Here is a 21,932-nt window from a genome sequence, read left to right as displayed (position 1 = left end):
AAGAATCTAGTTCTTGACAGGTTTTGTCCTGCACTCAGACACTGTTGACCTCTTAGATTTTGGGGTAAGTTGTTTCTGGTAAACAGAAAGATTTTATCTGTGTTGGTGTAGCACTGGACCTGCACCAAAAATTACTGGAACAGTCAAGTATTTTTGACAGCTCTGTCCCATTGGGGAGATTTCCCTTTACTTCTTGTGCCATAACAGCAGTAAACAAGAGGGCATTCCTCCAAAGTGAGGGAAGTCTCTGGTAGACAATAGGGTCACCAAAACTAGTGTCTCCATTGGAAGATTTCCTCTATATTCCTGTTCTGGTGACAACTCAAAATTTTAGTTTTTCTTTCCATTTAACTTTTGGTGATAACTCTACAAATAGAGAGGGTGAATCTCCCTAACGGAGATACAGACAGCAATAAAAACCTGACAGGTGTTTTAATCCCACTCCATTCTATCCAAAGTGAAAGAAATGCCTTTAGTTATATTAACAGCAACTGGCCAAGATAGATTTTCATCACTGCAGCCTTTGTAACCCATTTGTAAACCCCATTTGTTAGGATCATCTCTTTCGTGCAGAACATTTTCCCACTCTCTGCTCCTTAGCAGATTTACAAAGTGTGACTATGTACTGTACATAAGCTTATGTGAGATATATGTATTCCTATCATGATAGGAAAAAATGTGTGGTAATAACTATACAGAGAAAAGCTGCCTTTTTGTGTCTGCTGCCTATAGGCAATAGCCTACAATGCCTAATAGTAAATCTGGTCCTGACAGCAGGCTTAATAATCTGAAAAATGAAGTAAATGGTTATAAAGGCAATGATCTCTATATATTTCTGATGATATCTTCTAATCTTCCAACAGTATTTTCCAATGTTATCTTCTAATCAGAATTTAAAGCATTCAGATGCACACAGGGAGCATAACCCTGTCTGCTTGATTGCTCAGATGTTTGTGCCAAAATGTTCAAGTCAACATTCTTCTTGGATAGGACAACTACCCATCTGCTGTTGATGGAACAACATGTAATATTGTGCCATCCTTCTGGCCATAAACCCACTCATGACATCCTTGGGGCTTTGGTATTTGCGATTAAATTCATTTCCACACTTAAGGCCTCATGCACACAGGACTTTTTAAAAATGGTCCTCCTCTTGGCAGCAATGTCTTGACAGAAAAAATATCTGATGATTGTCAAAGTGTCTAGCGCTTTTACAAGTATTTAGGCACATTTACAAGTGTCAAGCACTTGGGTGTTAAATCATTTAATTGGCCAGAATAATAATTTTTTCTGGCCATTGAAATGAATTAACGCCCAAGCGCTTAATGAGGCTAGCGTTAACAAGCATTAAGTCTTGTTTAGAAACATTTAGACACATTTAGCCGTGTTTACACGCGTCAAGTGTTTTTTCTGGCAAAACGCTCCTAGACGCACTGGCCCTGGTTTTTTTTTCAGACTTGTAAATGTTACTGCTACTAAAAGCTTCTAAATGTCTATGTGTGCATGGACATATAAAATAACATGGAGGGCTGTTTGGAAGCAATAAACAAAACACTAGATGCCCCTAAAAGTGGATGCAAAATCGCTCTGTGTGCATGAGACCTAAAATGCATTTTTTTGTAGCTTTGCATGACTTTTGTGACTTCTAACATCACATTTGACATACTAGCAGGATTATTTGGTGTGGAGCACCATACACAGGAGAAGATGTAATTGTCATTAAGGCGCAGAACAACAGCATATCATTTGCAAGCCATCTTCCTCGGGAGCCCCAAAGAGTTGGAACACTTCCTCCATATATAAGTCCACACATTCAGCTTCCTTCACCAAAATAGGAACGAGGTGCTCTCATTAGTATACCAGTCTCTCCCGATTTCCCTTCTATAGCTCTGCCCATGCTCCCAGGTAGCCTGGTCTGGTCTAGCCTAGGAGGACTTTTGCACCCTGCTTCAGGATCTGCAGAAAAAGGTCAAAGGTCACAGGGTGACTACAGCTGTTCCTTCTGGGAGCCAGGCATGCTCTCAGATAATCTGGTCTGGCCTGGCCTAGGAGAACTTTTGCACTCTGCTTCAGGACCTGCAGAAGAAGGTCAAGAGTGACAGGGCGACCACAGCTGTTCCTTCTGTGTTCAGTTCTACCTCATTGGGACTTTAGCTTTACAAAGGGTCCTGTAGCTCAGCTCGTAGGGGACTACATCCTAGCATCTCCGGGTGTTGAGCTCCCATGCCCCTTCTACTCTGGGTCCCTTCCACACTGGCATTTATAAGGACAGTGTCTACATCCATGACATCACTAGAGCCACCTAGTATCAAGCAAGCTAAGTGCACCTGCCTACATGCTGAGTACTTTAAGGCAAACTCCAACTTTTACACCGCATTACATGTTACATGTGTATTTAGCTCTCTAACTGTAAGGCTGTAACTTGGTACATACAGAGAACTGATGGAAGAGTCTGGCATTGCCCCACCTTGATCCATTGATGCAATGCTTTGTGGCTGATTTTCAAAAAAAGAAATCAACATTTTCCCTACAATTATATTTGTTTTTGTTTTTCTATTTTAAAAAGGTGGACTTAACCTTTAAGATTTTACTTCAAGCATTAATATATTTAAATACAGAAAGAAATCCTCCTGCTCTAAAAGGGAAGTTCACCTACTGAAAGCTGCCAGCACTTAACCTGCTACCCAAACAGTGTATATAATAATTAAAATTATGAATAGTGCAGCACTCGAAAACAATACTAACTAAAAAAATACAATAAATGTGCTCACATGCAATAGTGTCACAAAATTATTCAAAAACAAATCATTAAGTGAGATATCTTCATTATAAAGTGCCACTCAGTATTATTCTCTATCACATTAGTGCCCACATATTAAAAAAATAACTACCATTTGAAAAAACAATTTTCACAGTGCTCCAAGTGTAATAACGTGACCACACTTTATATACTGCTCAAAAAAGTCCAAACAAATTGTAGAAATGTCCATAAAGAACTAATAATAATAAATTCATGCAATGTGCAAACAAAAGTGCAGAAAAATGTGTTCATATTCCGCAACCGTGCCACTCTTCACCTCCTAAGGCTAGATTGCCTCCTCACCTCCTTAAAACAACCCCTAAGGGCCAAACAGCTTTCAGGATCACTCTGGATCCATATCCCCTGGCGACAAGCACTTCTCCTGACGTGGATCACTTTAGGGGATATCCATTACCCCCAATCGGAAGCCTCTGAAGAACAATTGCTCACCAACCCAGTGAACAAAAAAGAAGAATCCTCTAAGTGCAATATTAAGGACAAACACTTTAATGGTAATACTCAAATGTACACAGCCACTCACATATGTCCGTAGTCTTCCTTAATTAATATATTTAAATCTACCTTGGAAGATGTTGTGACTTCAGCACAGTTACAGTGTTTGCTTGACAGCTGGAAGAAGTAGCTCACTGATTGCTTGTACTTTTTGACTGGAAATAAAGAATCTCATGTACCAAGAAAAATAAATCAGTGGGTTTCTAATTCTATCCGGGAGATAGTCCATCTGTGCTAAGGACAGGAAAAGGAAGATTTATAAAGGAAGGTACAGAGAAGTAGTGCGGAAAAGAAATGATGCTTAATTAATTAAGACAAATTTACTAAATAATTATAGTTTGGTTCATTAAATTCCACTTTGGCTGGTCTGAAGCAGCTGTGCACCAATATAGAATATACATCTGTCTTAAATCCCAGCTGAAGGTTGTTGCTGACCTCTCCTTCTGAAAATGCTGTTTACTGGTATGTCATGCTAAGGTATCACTGGCCTGGAGCAAGTAGTCAGAACTTAGAGATCAGCAGCAAGGATAGTCAATTAGCTTTTTTAGAAGGACAACTCAGCAATGATATTCTACATATTTCACTACCTCTGGTTTTCACATGAGACATGTTCTTTATTTTTTATAACAGGATTGTTTTATTGGAAAATTATTGCATTTCTAGAAGAATAGTGTAGATGTTCCTGAAAGCTGAATATGGTCACCCAGTCTTTGCAGGAACAGAGGGACATTGTTTAAAAAGTTGCCCTTGGAAAGTTTGCTCATTTTGCTCAGTTCAACTTTTTTTACATGATTCACTACAGCAAGATTCATAATATTTCTGTGCAGAACTGCAGCCTCACCTCACATGATTCCATACCCCACTAACCCCTCACCCCCATCAGTCAGCAGCTACATTATAACCAGGGAGGTATTTGCAATAAAACACTACCTTGGGTCCAATGTCTGTGGCTGTCGAATAAGGGAACATTTTTGGAATATATGCCTATTATTCTGGCAATTGTCTGAACATTTCTGGATAAATTAAAAAGTAGGACTAAGGGGTCTTTTCACTTGTGATTGGGAGGAGGGGGGTGGTTAAAAACATGCAGTTGAGCTGAAGGCTTGCATCCTGTTAACCACTCCACCTTAAGTTACAAAGCCAGTGGACAGGGTTTAAACATGCTGTGGCCTTGATACTTTGTGCAGTAAAAATTATTCCCCCCTCCACCATTCAACTGAATATGGAATATCCTGGGCGATAAATCTCTACATACAATCCAGTTTGCATAACCAAAAGCAGCCATTTTGGAAGTGTTTTACCCAACAGCCATACTGGAACTCAGGTTAACCATACAATATTCAACTTGCAAAGAGTATTTAGGGCTCATTTGCATAGTATCTGCATTCCAATGCATTCCAGTGCAGCCAAGTTCAGCACAGTGATGACGTGCTGATCTTGGTTCATTCTTTTTTTTAAAACAAACTTTATTGAGATGTCACGCAGACATCTCATAAAGTTCAATTGCTGGCCACGCGGTGAAAGGCAATTGATCGCCTCACACTGTGCTGCACTGAAAAAAAAGTACTACACACAGCACTTTTTTTCAGTGCACCATTTCCGCACACCATTGCAGTGCAGTGCTATGAACTGGGCTGATAGGAAGGCAATGTATTTTGCTTTATCATGCAGGGTGACAGCTGAAATAGCCGCCCAACGCAGTACTACTGCTTGTGGTGTGCACATAGGGCACCTTTTTTATGAATACAAAAAAAACATTTTGACTGGTTTATAGAGTCTTCTTTGTTATTTCTGTGACTGCCTTCCTGCATTATGGTGAAAACTTCTGTATATTTCCATAACAAGATCTGACTTTTTTATTTCATCCCTCAAATGAACTGCAAATCACACATTTGGGAGAAGCTAGCAAGATGTTCTGTCTGGGAAATAAAAAGCTGTTACCCATCATTCGGAAATAGCTCTTAGAAAAACACTGAGTAGGTAGACAAAATGGTCTTTGTAACTGCCGAGCAGAGATGTTTTTCAGATCAGACTCTGCTTAGTAAGCTGAGGTCATTTGGTGAATGGCTGATTATGTAATAGTCATTTTGCTGCCATTAATGGGAACACTGGCAGCCCCCAGGGCTGTAAACGTACCTGTTGTATCTCATCCAGACATGGAAAGCTGGAAGAACTAACTATTTATACTGCATTTTCTGATTTTGTGCTTTATTCTACTTTGCACCTTGAACGTGCTGATCCCTTTTTTGTCTCCTTTTTTTTTTTCTCCTGTCTCCGGTGTCCCACCTTATCTCAATTTTATTGATTTTTTTCTATCTAGGTGTAATGATCATGATGTCAGGCAAATGGCAATGCCAATTCCGCACCTCTGCCTTGAATCAATGGCCCATTTGCAATTAAACAACTCACTAGTTTTAACAGCATAGATTTACAGATACAGTGGGGCAAAAATGTATTTAGTCAGCCACCAATTGTGCAAGTTCTCCCACTTAAAAAGATGAAAGAGGCCTGTAATTGGCATCATAGGTAGACCTCAACTATGAGAGACAAAATGAGAAAAAAAAATCCAGACAATCACATTGGCTGATTTAAAAAGAATTTATTTGCAAATGATAGTGGAAAATAAGTATTTGGTCACCTACAAACTAGCAAGATTTCTGGCTCTCACAGACCTGTACCTTCTTCTTTAAGAGGCTCCTCTGTCCTGCACTCATTACCTGTATCAATGGCACCTGTTTGAACTTGTTATCAGTATAAAAGACACCTGTCCACAACCTCAAACAGTCACACTCCAAACTCCACTATGGTGAAGACTAAAGAGCTGCGAAGGACACCAGAAACAAAATTGTAGACCTGCACCAGGCTGGGAAGACTGAATCTGCAATAGGCAAGCAGCTTGGTGTGAACAAATCAACTGTGGGAGCAATTATTAGAAAATGGAAGACATACAAGACCACTGATAATCTCCTTCGATCTGGGGCTCCATGCAAGATCTCACCCCGTGGGGTCACAATGATCACAAGAACAGTGAGCAAAAATCCCAGGACCACACTGGGGGACCTAGTGAATGACCTGCAGAGAGCTGGGACCAACGTAACAAAGGCTACCATCAGTAACACACTACGCCGCCAGGGACTCAGATCCTTTAGTGCTAGATGTGTCCCCCTGCTTAAGCCAGTACATGTCCGGGCCCGTCTGAAGTTTGCTGGAGAGCATTTGGATGATCCAGAAGAGGATTGGGAGAATGTCATATGGTCAGATGAAACCAAAATAGAACTGTTTGGTAGAAACACAACTCATCGTGTTTGGAGGAGAGAGAATGCTGAGTTGCATCCAAAGAACACCATACCTACTGTGAAGCATGGGGGTGGCAACATCATGCTTTGGGGCTGTTTCTCCACAAAGGGACCAGGACGACTGATCCATGTACAGGACAGAATGAATGGGGCCATGTATCGTGCGATTTTGAGTGCAAACCTCCTTCCATCAGCAAGGGCATTGAAGATGAAACGTGGCTGGGTCTTCCAATATGACAATGATCCCAAACATACCGCCCGGGCAATGAAGGAGTGGCTTCGTAAGAAGCATTTCAAGGTCCTGGAGTGGCCTAGCCAGTCTCCAGATCTCAACCCCATAGAAAACCTTTGGAGGGAGTTGAAAGTCCATGTTGCCCAGTGACAGCCCCAAAACATCACTGCTCTAGAGGAGATCTGCATGGAGGAATGGGCCAACATACCAGCAACAGTGTGTGCCAACCTTGTGAAGACTTACAGGAAACATTTGACCTCTGTCATTGCCAACAAAGGATATATGACAAAGTATTGAGATGAACTTTTGATATTGACCGAATACTTATTTTCCACCATAATTTGCAAATAAATTCTTTCCAAATCAGCCAATGTGATTGTCTGGATTTTTTTTCTCATTTTGTCTCTCATAGTTGAGGTCTACCTATGATGCCAATTACAGGCCTCTCTCATCTTTTTAAGTGGGATAACTTGCACAATTGGTGGCTGACTAAATACTTTTTTGCCCCACTGTATATTGCTGTAGAATACCTTTTTATGGGAATCAGAAAAATGGGTTGATTTATGGTTTGCATCGCAGAGAACAATGTCCCTCCATCATGATAACTTTCCCTGTACTTCTAACACTAACCTTTCATGAAATGCTAACTCTCCCTGTAACCCTAACGCTAATCCTCCCTACAACCATAACATTAAAATAACCTTCAGATTAACCCTAGGACTAACCCTCTCTGTTACCCTTGTAGTCTTCCCTTTAGCAAAAAAACGAACCCCTTATGGAACCCTAACACTAACCCTACCTACGAGCTTAACAGTAACCTTCCTTGTAAAAACAACATTACGCCTTTGTACAACCCTAACACTAACCCTCCTGAAACCCTGATATCAATAACTCTGTACACTTTAACCCTAACACTAACCCTCTCTATTACCCCAACCTTTACTCTTCTTGTACTTCTAACACTAATTCTCTCTGTATTCTGAAAACTAACCCTTCATGAAACTCTAACATTAACCCTTCATGTATCCCTAACACTAACCCGAACCGTAACCCTACCTTTACCTTATCTTGTAATCCGTACATTTCCTGCCTTAAGCCCAAACAATCACCTTCCCTGTATCCCTAAAACTAAATATTTAGGTATGAAATAATTTTGTGCAACGCTTAAAAAATAAACTTAATACACTTCATCTGAGTGTCCTTAATCATTGCATAAAAGAAAGCCCACCTATCTTCCAAATAAACATGTGCAGAATGAAAAAATGTGTTTTGTTTCGGATCGATTCTTTAAGTTACTAATTTTGTTTTCTTGCATTCTTAACAAAATTAGTTTAGTTTATTAGTTTTTGACAGTATTTGAATTTTTCCAATGGATTCGACGTATTCAAATCAAATTAAAATAAAACATATCAAATTAATCCAAATTCATTGTGAAGAACAACTATTTCTAGTTTATTCAAAATTCGGATTTCAGAAGACGGCCTTTCTATTTTTTATATTCTAATCTATTCTATGTTTCTATTCTATTCTTTTCTAATCTATTTTATCCCTTTATTTTCTATTCTATTTTATTATATTGTATTCTTTTATTTTCTATGCTATTCTGTTTTACACTATTCTTTTCTATTCTGTTTTATTCTGTTGTATTCTTTTTGAAATGTGAATTTCGGAAGACAGCTAGATTCTTTCTATTCTATGCTATTATAATTTTCTCTATTCTATTCTTTTAAATTCTATTTTATTTTATTTTAGTCTTTTCTATTCTAATTCTTTATTTTATCATATTTTTTTATTTTCTATTCTATTCTGTTCTGTTTTACTCTGTTCTATTTCTTTATTTTTTATTCTATTCTTTAATTTTTCTATTCTATTTGTTTACATTTTTTACTATTGTAACTCAGTAATTCGGGTGCATCCGAATCTCCGAATAAAGAAAATTTTGTCTGAATTTTGATCTGGAATGAACTGCACATGTCTAATTCAAAAATTCTCTGTGTCTCAAAAAGAGTGGCATAAAAGTTAATCTTCAAAGGCTTGTGTACTTTTTACCAAATCTTCTGTTTGTGCCCAAATGAGCACCTCCTTCAACATAAAACATCATAAATAAGGTAGTGCTAAATCACCAAATTGCAAAAATTAATGAAACACATTCGTGAGATAATTATAAATACTTGTGACAATGAACATTAATTAGTGGAATGAAGACTGTGAAAATAGATGTGCTCATCCAGAATAAAAAGTCTAAATAAAATCCACAAAAGGGAAAAAGTCCAATCCCAGATGATAAAAATATCAGATGAGACCATTTAATCCAGTGTTTACTGACATGAACACCACATTTGCCACATGTGAATTCGCCGTGACCTTAAGGAAGAACTCTTAACAGAAGTCTAAGACCCCAATTACAGTGCCTTGAGAGCGTCAATATCTGACAAAACGTGTAGGGAGCTTGGCTTGAATGTGGAGACATCACCGCGCACAATAAGTTTTGCCAGTTCTTGCTGTGCTACTGCCGGTTTGCTGGCAGCATTGATGAGCGCTGTATATATCGATCACAATGTGAGTGTTTTTAAATACATTTTGCTTTGATGGTATTACACTATTGCGTATTTCTTTACTTTTACACGTGGATACTCTTGAGTGTGAACTGTATGCTAATTGAAGAAGCTGGATAAGAACGGATCCTTGATGAGCTATTTATATGTGCTTTCCGTGACCACTCTGTAGTCGGGAGTCATGGATTTCTGGTAAGAGTTCTTCCTTAAGGGCACAGTGGACTCACGTGTGGCGGATGCAGGGGCGGACTGACAACTTATGGGGCCCCAAGCAATAGGGGATCATGGGGCCCCTGTGTCCTTGCCCAAACTCAAAAAACCTATGAAAAAGGTACCAGGGGCATCTCATGGGGCCCCCTACTGACCCTGGGCCCTTGGGCAGTGCCCAAGTTTCCAAATGGTCAGTCCGCCCCTGGGCGGATGTGATGTTTCAGGTCAGTATACTCTTGATTAAATGATCTCCTCTGATATTTTATCATGTGGGATAGAACTTTTTCACTTTTGTGGATTTTATTTGACTTTTTATCCTGAATGAGCACATCTACTTTCACAGTTTTCATTTCACGAATTAATGTTCATTGTCACAGGTATTTAGAATTATCTCACAAATTTGTTTCACTAATCTTTGCAATTTGGTGATTTAGCACTACCTTAGTTATGATGTTTCGTGTTTATTTCTATTTACCAGGACATACTGTTAGCTGTTTTCTCCTTTGAAGTTTATTTCCTTTCTCCTTTGAAGTTTATTGTCATAAGCGGTGTCTCGTTAAAAAAAATTGTAATTCTGCAAACCTTGGATCTGACCTCCAATTTCTAAGAGGTCTAAGCATTAGGAAATATACTCCGGCAAACACTCCACACTTACACCCTAATTGGTAACAGAGGGAGCAACTCCAACTTTCTTCCACATGTATCCACCAGGTCTGCTCCTTTTCAAGCCCCCGCATGGGTCAGATGAATTCCCCAGTATATTTCTATCCACCTTTCATACCGGTGATATGCAGCCAAGATAAAAACTGGGGGATCTGGTGCTCCAGTGACTATAACCACACTTATCAACTCCTCTCTGTGATCTCCTCTTCCTGTAGGTAGAACAGTATTAATCAAAATGGTGCTTATGGGGCAGTATCTAGGGCAGAAGGATTAGAGAGGTCAGCACCAAGCCTTGATTTTAATTAGCTCAGATTTTTTTTTTTTTATTTTGTTTCCATCTTTTTGTCATCTTTAAGCTGAATTGTAGGGAAACAGCAAAATACACAGATAAAACCAGGGGCGTATTTACCACAAAGCAAACAAGGCACTTGCCTAGGGTGGCATTTTTCAGGGGGGCAGTACCTCCCCCCAGAAGAAGGGATGGAAGAAGAGACATGAGTGCCATGGGAACTAGGTGGGATCTGAGAGAGGCTGTGGGCTGCTTGATGGTGAATGTAGAGTCTGACTCTCGTTCCTGGGGATGTGCAGAGCTGTGAAGGTGATTGTCTTTCTTTCTATCGCTGGGGGGGGGGGGGGGCAGGGGTGTCCTTGGTCAATGTTAGGCTCTCTCTGCAGGAGGGGGAAGGGGGGGGGGTGTTGGTTCGTGTCTGTGGGGGCAGACGATCTTTATGTTGCCTAGGGCAGCACAAAACCTAAATACACCACTGGATAAAACACATATGTAAGAACTGTTTTACCTGACAAAGGATTAATATTTCTGTCCATCTATTTATGAGATTAAACAACTTTACTGCACTGCATAGCCCTGTCTGGCAGGGAAGAAGACCTGCTGTAGCTGATTTACATCTACAGATCTCCACCCTCCTGAAGCTCTCTGCTCTGTCACTCTGCTTTCTCCTTATATCAGCATTTTCCTTATGCTGCTTCTCCCTCCCCCAGTCTGAACTCTGCTGTACAGGGACTATACAAGGCTGATATTAAATCATATTCAGGTACTCAAACTGCTGAAATTTACAAAAATATATTTAATTATGCATTGATAACTACAGAACTGAAATAATATGATTTTTTTTTTATATCTGCCAGGAGATAAGTTGAAAAGGTTACATCAGTTTGTGGAAACTATGTTTTTTTACATTTCCAAGTGTTGGCTGAAAACACACAGAAGGTGACAAGTAAATGTAATTCTCACCCCCTGCTGTACTACACTATTGATTTATTGATTGCACAATATCACCTTCCCTTCAATGTATACTTGTCCTTTTCAGTTAATGGACACTTTCTCAACATAGTTGTGCTCTCTCATTTCACTTCAAAAGCTGGGGTTTTTTTACACATTTTCAATTTGTATTTTTGTTCAGCTAAGGGGTGATCGCTCGCTGGAAGGCGATAAAATGTCTGTGAATGGACAGAGACCATCCCGAAAATCAATCACAAAGATGCTTTGTAAGTAAAATATGAAGTGTATTTACGTGCTGTGTATTGTAATACTTGTGTGTATAATGGAGTATATAGAAAAATTTATCAAAAGCTGTTTTTCCAGCACTTTCAAAGATATTTGAGTGTCTATGTTGTTTACAGTATTCACAGTCCATTATACTTTTCTTCATATTTAAGTACGTACAAAAGTGAACCTACCATAAAAAGGACTTTCTACTAAACAAAAGAGACCAGACATGCTAGGAAAAAGAAGAATGAAAAAAGTACTCCTTTCTCATGGTATCCAGCTAAGCTAGGAGCAGGCCTGGTGCAAGGATTGTGTTTACACAGGCAAAGGTGCATTTTGGTGACCCCCACTCCACTGTCCTCCTGCCAACCCCTCACCTCCGCAATATAACCCCTACCCCCCCTTTCAACCCACTATGTTTCAAATACTAAAATGTTGTCCATATTATATATATATATATATATATATATATATATATATATATATATATATATATATATATATAAAATGTTAAAATGTGTTTTTATTACAAAATATATGAAAAATATAAAAAAATACATTTAAAATATACTGTATGCCTTTAAAAATACAAATCTGCATTTTTGGAATGCATTTACAAATATATGTAAAAATATATGTTAAAATTACTTTTTTATATGTTAAAAAAACAGAAGAATATATTTTTAAAAATATATTTTTTTAAATATATTCTTCTGATTTTTTAACATATAAAAAGGTAATTGTAACATATATTTTACATATATTTGTAAATGCATTCCAAAAATGCAGATTTGTATTTTTAAAAGGTATACAGTATATTTGAAATGTATTTTTTTTTAGATTTTTCATATATTTTGTAATAAACACATTTGGGAATAGTATTTTTAAAATATATTTCAAGTATAGTTTTCTTTCATATGGAAACAGCCACAGTGGGGCCTCCTTCATATTGTTGCCCATATTTGTGATGGTGTGCAGGTATGTCTCTTCAAATCCCCCCAGAACCAGTCCCCCCAAACCCCCTATCAGCAAAAATCCTCTCCCCTAGGTCCTCCCTTAAAGCACAATCCGACCTCACCACATCCTAGGGAGAATCCTTCCCCACCCCTGTCCTTCCCAGCACAAATCCTATTTTCCCCTAATACCATATGCCAGTCCTCTCAAGTTATGTCACAAATCCTCCTACCCAAATCCCCCTTCCCAGTAAAACCCCCTTCCCCCAAACACAAATCCTCTCCCCTTCTAATAAAAATCCATACTTCCCAACTGTCCTGGTTTTGGTGGGACCTTCCTAAGATACGAACAAAATCCCATGCATCCGGACTAAAGGGCTGTTGCAACCAGAACACCATGAGGGAAACCCACATTCCGTGTGCATTTTCCACACCGCATTCAAAATGCACTGCAGTTGCGATCTGCAGTGGGTGTCAACTTAATGACTCAGCAACGCAGGTCTCAAATGCAGTATGTTTGCCTACACCAGATCGTATGATACAGAAGTACCATGCAATTCGGTTGCTGTGAGTTTTGTAAAGTAATGCATGCATAAATCATGGTATGGACTGGCACAATTTCAGCCCATTCAAATGAATGGGCTAAAATCACACTCCAGACAGAAGGCATGTGAATCGCACAGGAACACACAGCACATTCCTGTATGATTCATGGGGTGAACTGGTCCTGAGTCTTAGAGCCCAGTGTCGAAAAACGTTCCAGCACATGGCCCCACTAACTTGCCTGGCAGGGGGACACTAGTGTGGGTACCTGGGGAAATTGCCCTAAATTTCTAGTAAGGGACCAGGAATCCCAGACACCATGATTGTCCCCTCTGTAGCAGCCAACATCTGTTTGATTTGGGAGGTGTAAGAGAATACTGTATGTGCTAGGGGGCACTTTGGGAGGGGAGAGTATTTGTACTAGAAGGGTGGTTGAATATAAAAATCTGATCCCCCCAGCATATGTCCTCCCAAAGTGTCCCCTAGATCATACAGTATCCTCTTACACCCCCAAATCACTGCAAGTATTCTTCTTTGACACCTTGTCCCCCTTCCCCAACCTCCCCGTGCCCCCCTCCCCTGCAAGTCTCATGATGTACAGTATATTGCAATTACTACAGACCTCATATCAACGCTGCACATGCAGAGCTGTATCCATCCCCCCCTCCTCCTGTCTGGGTGTTAGAGGGGGAAATGCAGCTGCCATGTGGGACCTAAAACACCCTGCACAAACCCACACCATTGCTTCCCTGCAGGGCAAGTCACTTGAGCCAAGTGTCAGAACTTGCTCCAGCACTGGGCTCCACTCCAGGGTTCAGATACTGGGCTCAGCTCTTACCATCAACCCCCCCCCCAGGCACCCTCAGACGCCTGTCTAAGCTGCTTATTGCTTGTTCCAGCACTGGGCTCCACTCCAGGGTTCAGATACTGGGCTCAGCTCTTACCACCAACCCTCCCCCCCGGCTCCCTCAGACGCCTGCCTAAGCTGCCTCTTGCTTGTCCCAGCACTGGGCTCCACTCCAGAGTTCAGATACTGGGCTCAGCTCTTACCACCAACCACCCCCCCCCCCAACACCCTCAGATGCCTGCCTAAGCTGCCTATTGCTTGCTCCGGCCCTGGCCAGGAGGCATGTATGCACTTCATCCTCCAGAAATCAATAAGTGGAGACACAAATCAAAACCTCAGAAATGAAATATATGTATTGATTGGATCTTTGTTTATATTTTTAATTGACTACTTTTAGCCTGACATGCAATTTCATCTCCATTTGCTGCCTTTGGAGGCAAAGCTTACCTATTCCTGAACCTACATGTCATTTTATTCATTTCTATAAATTAGGCCCTTGATCTATGCGTATTTTCAGAAACAGAGAGCACAGAAGGAGGAGGGTTGGTCCATTCAGAGCGTGAATCTACAGCCCCATCCAGCTATATTTGATGGACCACCTGCTAGTGTATATGGCTGTTCCTGAACTCTAATGCAAAGTTAAAGTTTGTCCCTAAACACCAATGCAAAGTTAAAGTTTGTCCTTGAACACTGATGCAACATTAAAGTTTGTCCCTAAACACCAATGCAAAGTTACAGTTTTCCCGGAACACCAATGCAAAGTTAACGTTTTTCCCGGAACACCAATACAAAGTTAATGTTTTTCCCTGTACTCTGATGCAAAGTTAAATGTGTACACTAAACACCAATGCAAAAGCTGGCGCTGAACATCAATCCAAAGTTGGGGTTTTGCAATGAGCACCAATAAACAATATTCCCACTAAGCACTCCTGCAAATTCACAGTTTTTTTGTGACTGTCATTCTGATATACTGTATATAATGCAGCTCTGTTTTCTTATTAGTGTTTGTATTTGGTAAATCTACACATTTATTACTATATCTACAAGTCATTGATGACACTGATGTACTACAAGCTGTAGATGAGAAAATTATTTAAAGAGTTTCTGGAAATATTGTTAAAGCTGTTTTGGGGATAAAAAGACTATGAAATGCTGTTTTAGATGAAATCTGCCTTTTAAGGCTGACCTGAAAGGACTATCTCTATCAGGCCTTTCTAATCATGTAATTAAACTATGTTATATCTCACACAATGCCAGGGGACTCCTATTGACCTTGCCAACCTAGACCAGTGCTTGCATGCGCTGCCAACAAATTCTGGCCTTCCATTTTCTTTCAGCTGTTTATTGTCAGACCTGACAATATCAATGCATTTGATAGCATTTCATTTCTCTTCTGTTTCTGACAGCATTGCCTATGGTTTTCTTTGTGACTCTGCACTAAATACTATTATTTGTGTTAATATAAGAATAAGATATTTTACAATATATAACTCACTGCGGCCCCAAGCTTTCAAAAATAAGTTTGATCATTTTAATCTTTAATAATGTTAAAATATGTTTAAAGCCAAATATTTTTTATGTTAAAAGTAGGTATTGAACTCTTTTAAACTTTTTTTTTTTGCTGTGTGTCCCAGAGATTTCCTTCAATTCCTGTCCTGAGAAGCAACAGGAGGTGGGAATGGATCCATCCAAGGAAATGGAAATCCTTTTCTCAGCAGTTGTCACCTAGATAATAGTCTCCACTAGAACAGTTCCTATCCAGTGATCACTAACAATGTTGTTTTTTTTAGTGGTCACCAGGACAAAAAAGAGGTGGTGAATCTCTACAGCTGGGACACAGACAATGATAAAAACCTAGCAGAGTATTCAACCCTTCAAACTCTATCCAAAGCAAAAATAAATAGGCTTTAGATATACTTTAGACATACTTTACCTTTTACAGTATGTGTCCAGTTTACACATGCATTGAAATGCTTAGAGGGCTCTAATATTCACACAGCTAATTCAATTTCTGAAGTTGCACTTGGCCTGCTGCTTTCCTCCATCCCTTTCACACCATTGGTCAGGTAAGGTATCTCAAGGTTCAAGCATGGACCAATTGAAAGGCCAAGGTAGACCTTTCCAGGGGCTTACTGGTGTTTTTGTACAAAATAAGGCCTCCTTTTATTTTGGGTAATATGTGTTAATATCCTTAGAGGTGGATGAACTTTACACTAATGAGTCAGGTATGAGATAATCAGTTAAAGTTCTCAAGCTATTTCAAAGGTGCCTGGACTGAAGTTCATACATCTAAAGGCGTAATGAAATAACAGGGCTTGTACAAAGAAAAGGAGATGAAAAGGATATGAGAGATGGCCACCATGAAGGTTTAATCATGCAGAGAAGTTGGCGGAAGATTGGGTTATATTGCTGTTGTCATAAGTAACCAGTAAAGTGGTGAAGAATGTTATACCAGCTAGCTAGTGGAAGGTTAGTGCCTTGGCATGGGAGATGGTAAACCCTGGTAATGAAAACACAAATCATACCCCAGCTCAACTGCTCAATCCATGGTTCTAATCTGGAGTCCGGTGCACAAGCTGGGATGTCTGTCCCCAATACTGCCAGTCCATAGTAGAAAAAGCCGGCAACTTGGTGTACTCTTTTCATGGAACTTTATTTGCTACATATAAATAGACATGGTGCAAAAAATGCTAGCATTTTCTACTATGAACCCTGGTAGTGAGGGGGTTCCTGACCTTGACCCCCTCCCTAGAGACCAGTACCCCATACATGGGATTGACATCACAGCAAGGGGAACCTATGGACCTAGCCTGGAGGTATGGGAAGTGAGAGGAAATTGGAAGTGGATCCAATAAAGTGTTGAAGCTCACTAGCAACAGAGGTCTGAGCTGTATGAATAGTGGGAATTTCACATTGTCACTGGGAATGAGGTGGCAATCATGGATGTACTAGTAGAGCTATACAAAGGTTCCGCGGTGTCAGAAATGCTGCATTCATGAAGAGAAATGAAAGTGTGCAGTCACATGAGAAGAGTGATTTACAGTGAAGTGCTTAATTTACAAAGTGGAATTGTGCAAGGTGCCATCTTAATGCTTATTAATGTCTGTATCCCGGCATTAGTGTTGTTGAGGGTCCGCAATGGGCATGTTTAGCCCTGCCCACATGCACAGTAGAGTTCCTTGGATCTGCAGTTTTTCTGATTACACTTGTAAAAACTTGCCAGCAATGCTTGGATTCCTTACAGTTGGGAGATTAACTTAATTTTAAGCCTAAAGAAACTATTAGCATCTGAGGAGAAACACTTGTTTGTCAATCTATCAACTCACTTGTTCATAGTAAATAGACAAATTAATGTCCCAATAAAAGCAACTAGTGCAGATCACAGATTGCTTGTAATAACTTCAGTTAATCTATAGAATGAAATGTTTTATCCCTGCTGACAGCACTGCAGCATCAGAAATATATCCATGGTCTCTCAACTAGTCATTTATATTCTGTGGCTGACAGTGACATCAATCAAGGCTCCAAATGGATATAGCTAGAAAGTATGCAGAGACAAGTGCCAGGGTGAAGAAACTGGCTGAGATGAAAAGTGCTCCCAAAACCATAAAACCTTGCTACAGCTAATGGTCTGGAAGCAAATAAAGAGATGTAATACATTAAAGCCCAACTGAGCAATCAGTTCTAATCAGCAAAATACATTCCAGGTGCATCAAAACAAAAAAAATGTACAAAGTCTTACAGATTTTTTTTAAAGAAGAAGTACAGCCAAAGCTTGTTTGGCTGTACTTCTCCTTTGGATCACAGGAGTGCAGTTCGTTCTCCACTCCTGTGACTCGTTTTCAGTTGAAAGCGGGCTAAAGTCAGTTTCAGCTGGTTCAGGTTGGGGAAAGATCCCGACCATATGGGACCCACCCAGAAGCCTGAAACAGCACCTGGCTCAGCCTCTCAATGAGCTGCTGACAGCCTGAGCCAGCTGCTCCTGCCCCCTCTACAACCCAGCACTCCAGTTAGTGCTGGAGGTGCAGAGCAGAGAGCTGGAGACAAACAGTCACAACCCTCTGCTCAGAGCAGCATGGAGAACTGAGCGATCAGCGGTGTCTGATCGCTCAGTTCTCATTTTTAGAACCAGCAGGGCACAGATGCAGCATCGGATCAATGCTGCATCAACCGAGGTAAATGTGTTAAAAAAAATCCCAAACTTCTCTTTTAAGCTGCCACAGAGTGGAAAACCTTGTCCCCCTGCTAGCATGCTGCACAGAAGGACCTTTGTTCTCTGTGTGGAAGCAGTGGTCTCTTTGCAGGGGTCCAACATGACTCTTGCTAAAGTAACTTATAGACATAGAAATTTGTGTCTGGGGTGATAATCTTTTTCCTAACTTCAGGTAATTGCTCCATGTGTGATTACATGTGAACACTTGCATGTAAATGGTTTGTACAACCAGTGTGACCACAACCATCCACATCAACCTGTAAATCCAAATGCAGGAATATGCTGGATTCTTGCAACAGCTGGAACTAAAATACCATGTGAAGGACGCTTTAGTCTTTAATAAAGCAGAACTCTGTACGCCATAACTTTAAAATTTTTAGATGTGTTATTAGTTCATAACCTCTTCAGAGTATCATTTAATTTTTCTTTTTTTCCATCAGCATAAAAATTGGGCTTTTAGGCGTGAATTTTTGAATGTCTACTCCCTATTAACACCAGTGCTGCAGTTCACATTGAAACCATGAAATTGCAAAATCTGGTGCATGGTAGCCAATCAGCTTCTAGCTTAATTAAGTTCTAGTTTAATTAAGCTTTGACAATAAAAAAAACAAACTGGAAACTGATTGGTTTCTATGCAGAGCTGCACCGTGTTTGAACTCTCTAGTTTTAGTAAATCAACCCCCATCTGTTGTCATGTGTCCACCCCTGTGTATGATTGCTCGCTCAAAATACAGTCACATGTAACCAATGCTGGTGTCAGAATGGGGTGGAAGTACAGCAGAAGCTGTTCAAAAAAAGCGAACATTTTTTATGCTGGCGAAAGAAAAGAAAAATGAAATGCTACATTGTAGAGATAAGGGGCTAATAATACATCTACAAATATTAAAATCATGGTGCCCTGAAATGTTTTAATTATATTTAAAACAGTTTAGACATCAGCAGAGAGAGATCAGCAATAACACTTTACAAATTAATTTTGAATATATATCAGCTGCAATAAAAGCAGCATCAAAAATGCTAATATATTTCACATACACTGTACTAACCTTACCCTGTGTTATTACAGTTGTCTTAGTGATGGTTTTCGCCATCTGCTGGGCTCCTTTCCACATTGACCGACTTTTCTTCAGCTTCGTGGGGGAGTGGACTGAGCCTCTAGCTAATATCTTTAACCTCATTCACGTGGTGTCTGGTAAGTTGATTATGAATAAACTGATCTCTCTGTAATGGGTGTGCAGATGTGACATATGGGCTACTTTTATGGAAAACCATATTTAGAAAGATTTGCTTCAGCAACTGCTTGGTTCTTGTAAACCCTATAGTGGCTAGTATCCTGATTTTCTGAATATCCTTCAATGGCAGTCTAAACCCAGATGTAAATACATTTTCAGGGCCAAATGTAACCAAAGGTATACTATAAGTGCCTCTACTGAGACCACTGCTTTTCTTCTTCTCAACACTGCATGGGTAGCAGCAAGGGTCTGTTGTTTTTGGTTCCAATTGGTATTGCATCCACATACAATTCTATGGAAATGAAAAACCCACTTGAAGCTGGTGAAATGCAAGTCAGGAGGCCCACTGCAGGTAAATGCAACTAATTCAATGAATTCTGAATGATCTCAGGAGATTCTCAAACTGATATCAAACTGATATTTCGAAAACCAAGAACTCCACCATGCCTCATCCAGTTATGTATAAACAAGAAAAAATGTGGGAAACCCATCCCAAATGTTTTATGTAGATAATGTAATAAAGTTTTCTATGATTTTACTTTTTGTTCTGTGATGTACCAGTAAAGTCCAAAAAATTTGGGTGGGATGTTTTCTCACATTTTTCTCTTGTTTGATGTTAAACTGATGTCATCAACCAAGTCCAATGTCCATCAACATAGGACATTACTGGGCCAAGTGCTTCAGCTTTTTTTCAATGCACAGACTTTTGTCTACAGAGCACCCTTAGTATGTAAGTAAGTATCTTAGTATGTAAGAACTGGTGCAAGGTCCATGAACATAACATGTCTGCACTATTGTTAAGATCCTTAAGCTTACGTATCAAGCACAATAAAATCAGCACTGATTATTTATATTGTGGCATACCTGGCGTTCCAGCAATAGCTGTACCTATGCCGCTTACTGCCAATTCAAAGATGTCTTTTCAGACTTGTTATATGTCTATATCACGTGGTGGAGACTGATCATCTTTGCCTGCTGTCTATGAGCAGGGTGGCCTTTGTCCTCAGTGCCCTCTCGGGAGTTCTAGCGAGGGAATGGTGATGTCATCAACAGGGGCGGACTGACAACTCATGGGGCCCCCAGGCAATAGGGGATCATGGGTCCCCTGTGCCCTTGCCCACACTCCAATAAGCCTAAAAAAAAAAAAAACAAGTGTACCAGGGGCATCTCATGGGGCCCCCTACTGACTCCAGGCCCTCGGGCTGTGCCCGAGTGCTCAAATGGTCAGTCCGCCCCTGGTCATCAGATAGATACAAGGAACAGATAGTGGTGAAGATCATACAAGCAATGCCTGCACTGGACCCCACTATGTATAACTCAGCCTCACCAATGCTTTTTGCATATGTCTTTAGCAGACTCTGTGCATGTGGACACCTCCTCATGGCTCCAGCAGATAAATGATCATTTCAGCTCTTGTGTTGATATCACAGGGGCCAAAAAGAGGAAGAAAACAATGCTGGGACAAGGAAGTAAAGGAGGTGAAGGATTTATTTTAGCTACTGCTCTGAGTTGGCTTTAAGGAAAACTTTCAAGGCCCTTTCTCACCAGATGCGCTGACATGCATTGATCAACACATGCCAGTGCATATATATTGTCAAATCAATTTATATAAATAGGAGCAGTTTATACCAGTGCATTGTGCTGAAAAAAAAGAACATGCCCTATTTTTCTTTCAGAGCCACATTATGGAGTGATTTACTAAAGGCAAATATACTGTGCACTATAAGTGCAGTTTCTCTAGATCTGAGGGGAAGCTCTTAAGTAAGGACTTTCTGCTGATTTCTATCATCCAATCATGTGCAAGCAAAAAAGCATTTTTTTTATTGCCTTGCATGTGATTGGGTATTCTTTACAAAGTGAAGCTTTACCTCATTTACTAGGTTCTGGAGCAACTGCAGTGCACACTATACACTATATTGCCAAACGTATTGGGACGCCTGCCTTTTACATGCACATGAACTTTAATGGCATCCCAGTCTTAGTCCATAGGGTTCAATATTGAGTTAGCCCACCCTATGCAGCTATAACAGCTTCAACTCTTCTGGGAAAGCTGTCCACAAGGTTTAGGAGTGTGTCTATGGGAATGTTTGAGCATTTTTCCAAAAGCGCATTTGTGAGGTCTGGCACTGATGTCAGACAAGAAGGCCTGACTCGCAGTCTTTGCTCTAATTCATCCCAAAGATGTTCTGTCGGGTTGAGATCAGGACTCTGTGCAGGTCAGTCAAGTTTCTCTACCCCAAAGTTGCTCATCCATGTCTTTTATGGATCTTGTTTTGTACACTGGCACGCAGTCATGTTGGAATAGGAAGGGGCCATCCCCAAACTCTTCCCACAAAGTTGGGAACATGAAACTGTCCAAAATGTCTTG

The 21,932-nt window shown here is 40.1% G+C and overlaps 1 protein-coding gene across 1 annotated transcript in view; it reads left to right on the top strand.

Moving 5' to 3' along the window:
* NMUR2 (neuromedin U receptor 2) overlaps positions 1-21,932 on the top strand; it is a 53,466-nt gene that overhangs the window by 16,352 nt on the left and 15,182 nt on the right. Inside the window, exons 2-3 of the mRNA XM_089682809.1 lie at positions 11,691-11,775; positions 19,399-19,524. Coding sequence (XP_089538935.1) covers positions 11,691-11,775; positions 19,399-19,524 — 211 coding nt within the window. The remainder of the gene's footprint in view (positions 1-11,690; positions 11,776-19,398; positions 19,525-21,932) is intronic.

Source organism: Staurois parvus, unplaced genomic scaffold (assembly GCF_062004578.1).
Source record: "Staurois parvus isolate SC_StPar_1 unplaced genomic scaffold, SC_StPar_1.0 ptg000298l, whole genome shotgun sequence".
NCBI classification, from domain to species: domain Eukaryota; kingdom Metazoa; phylum Chordata; class Amphibia; order Anura; family Ranidae; genus Staurois; species Staurois parvus.
Note: the sequence above shows the minus strand (reverse complement) of the source record. Positions and strands in the feature narration are given on the sequence as shown.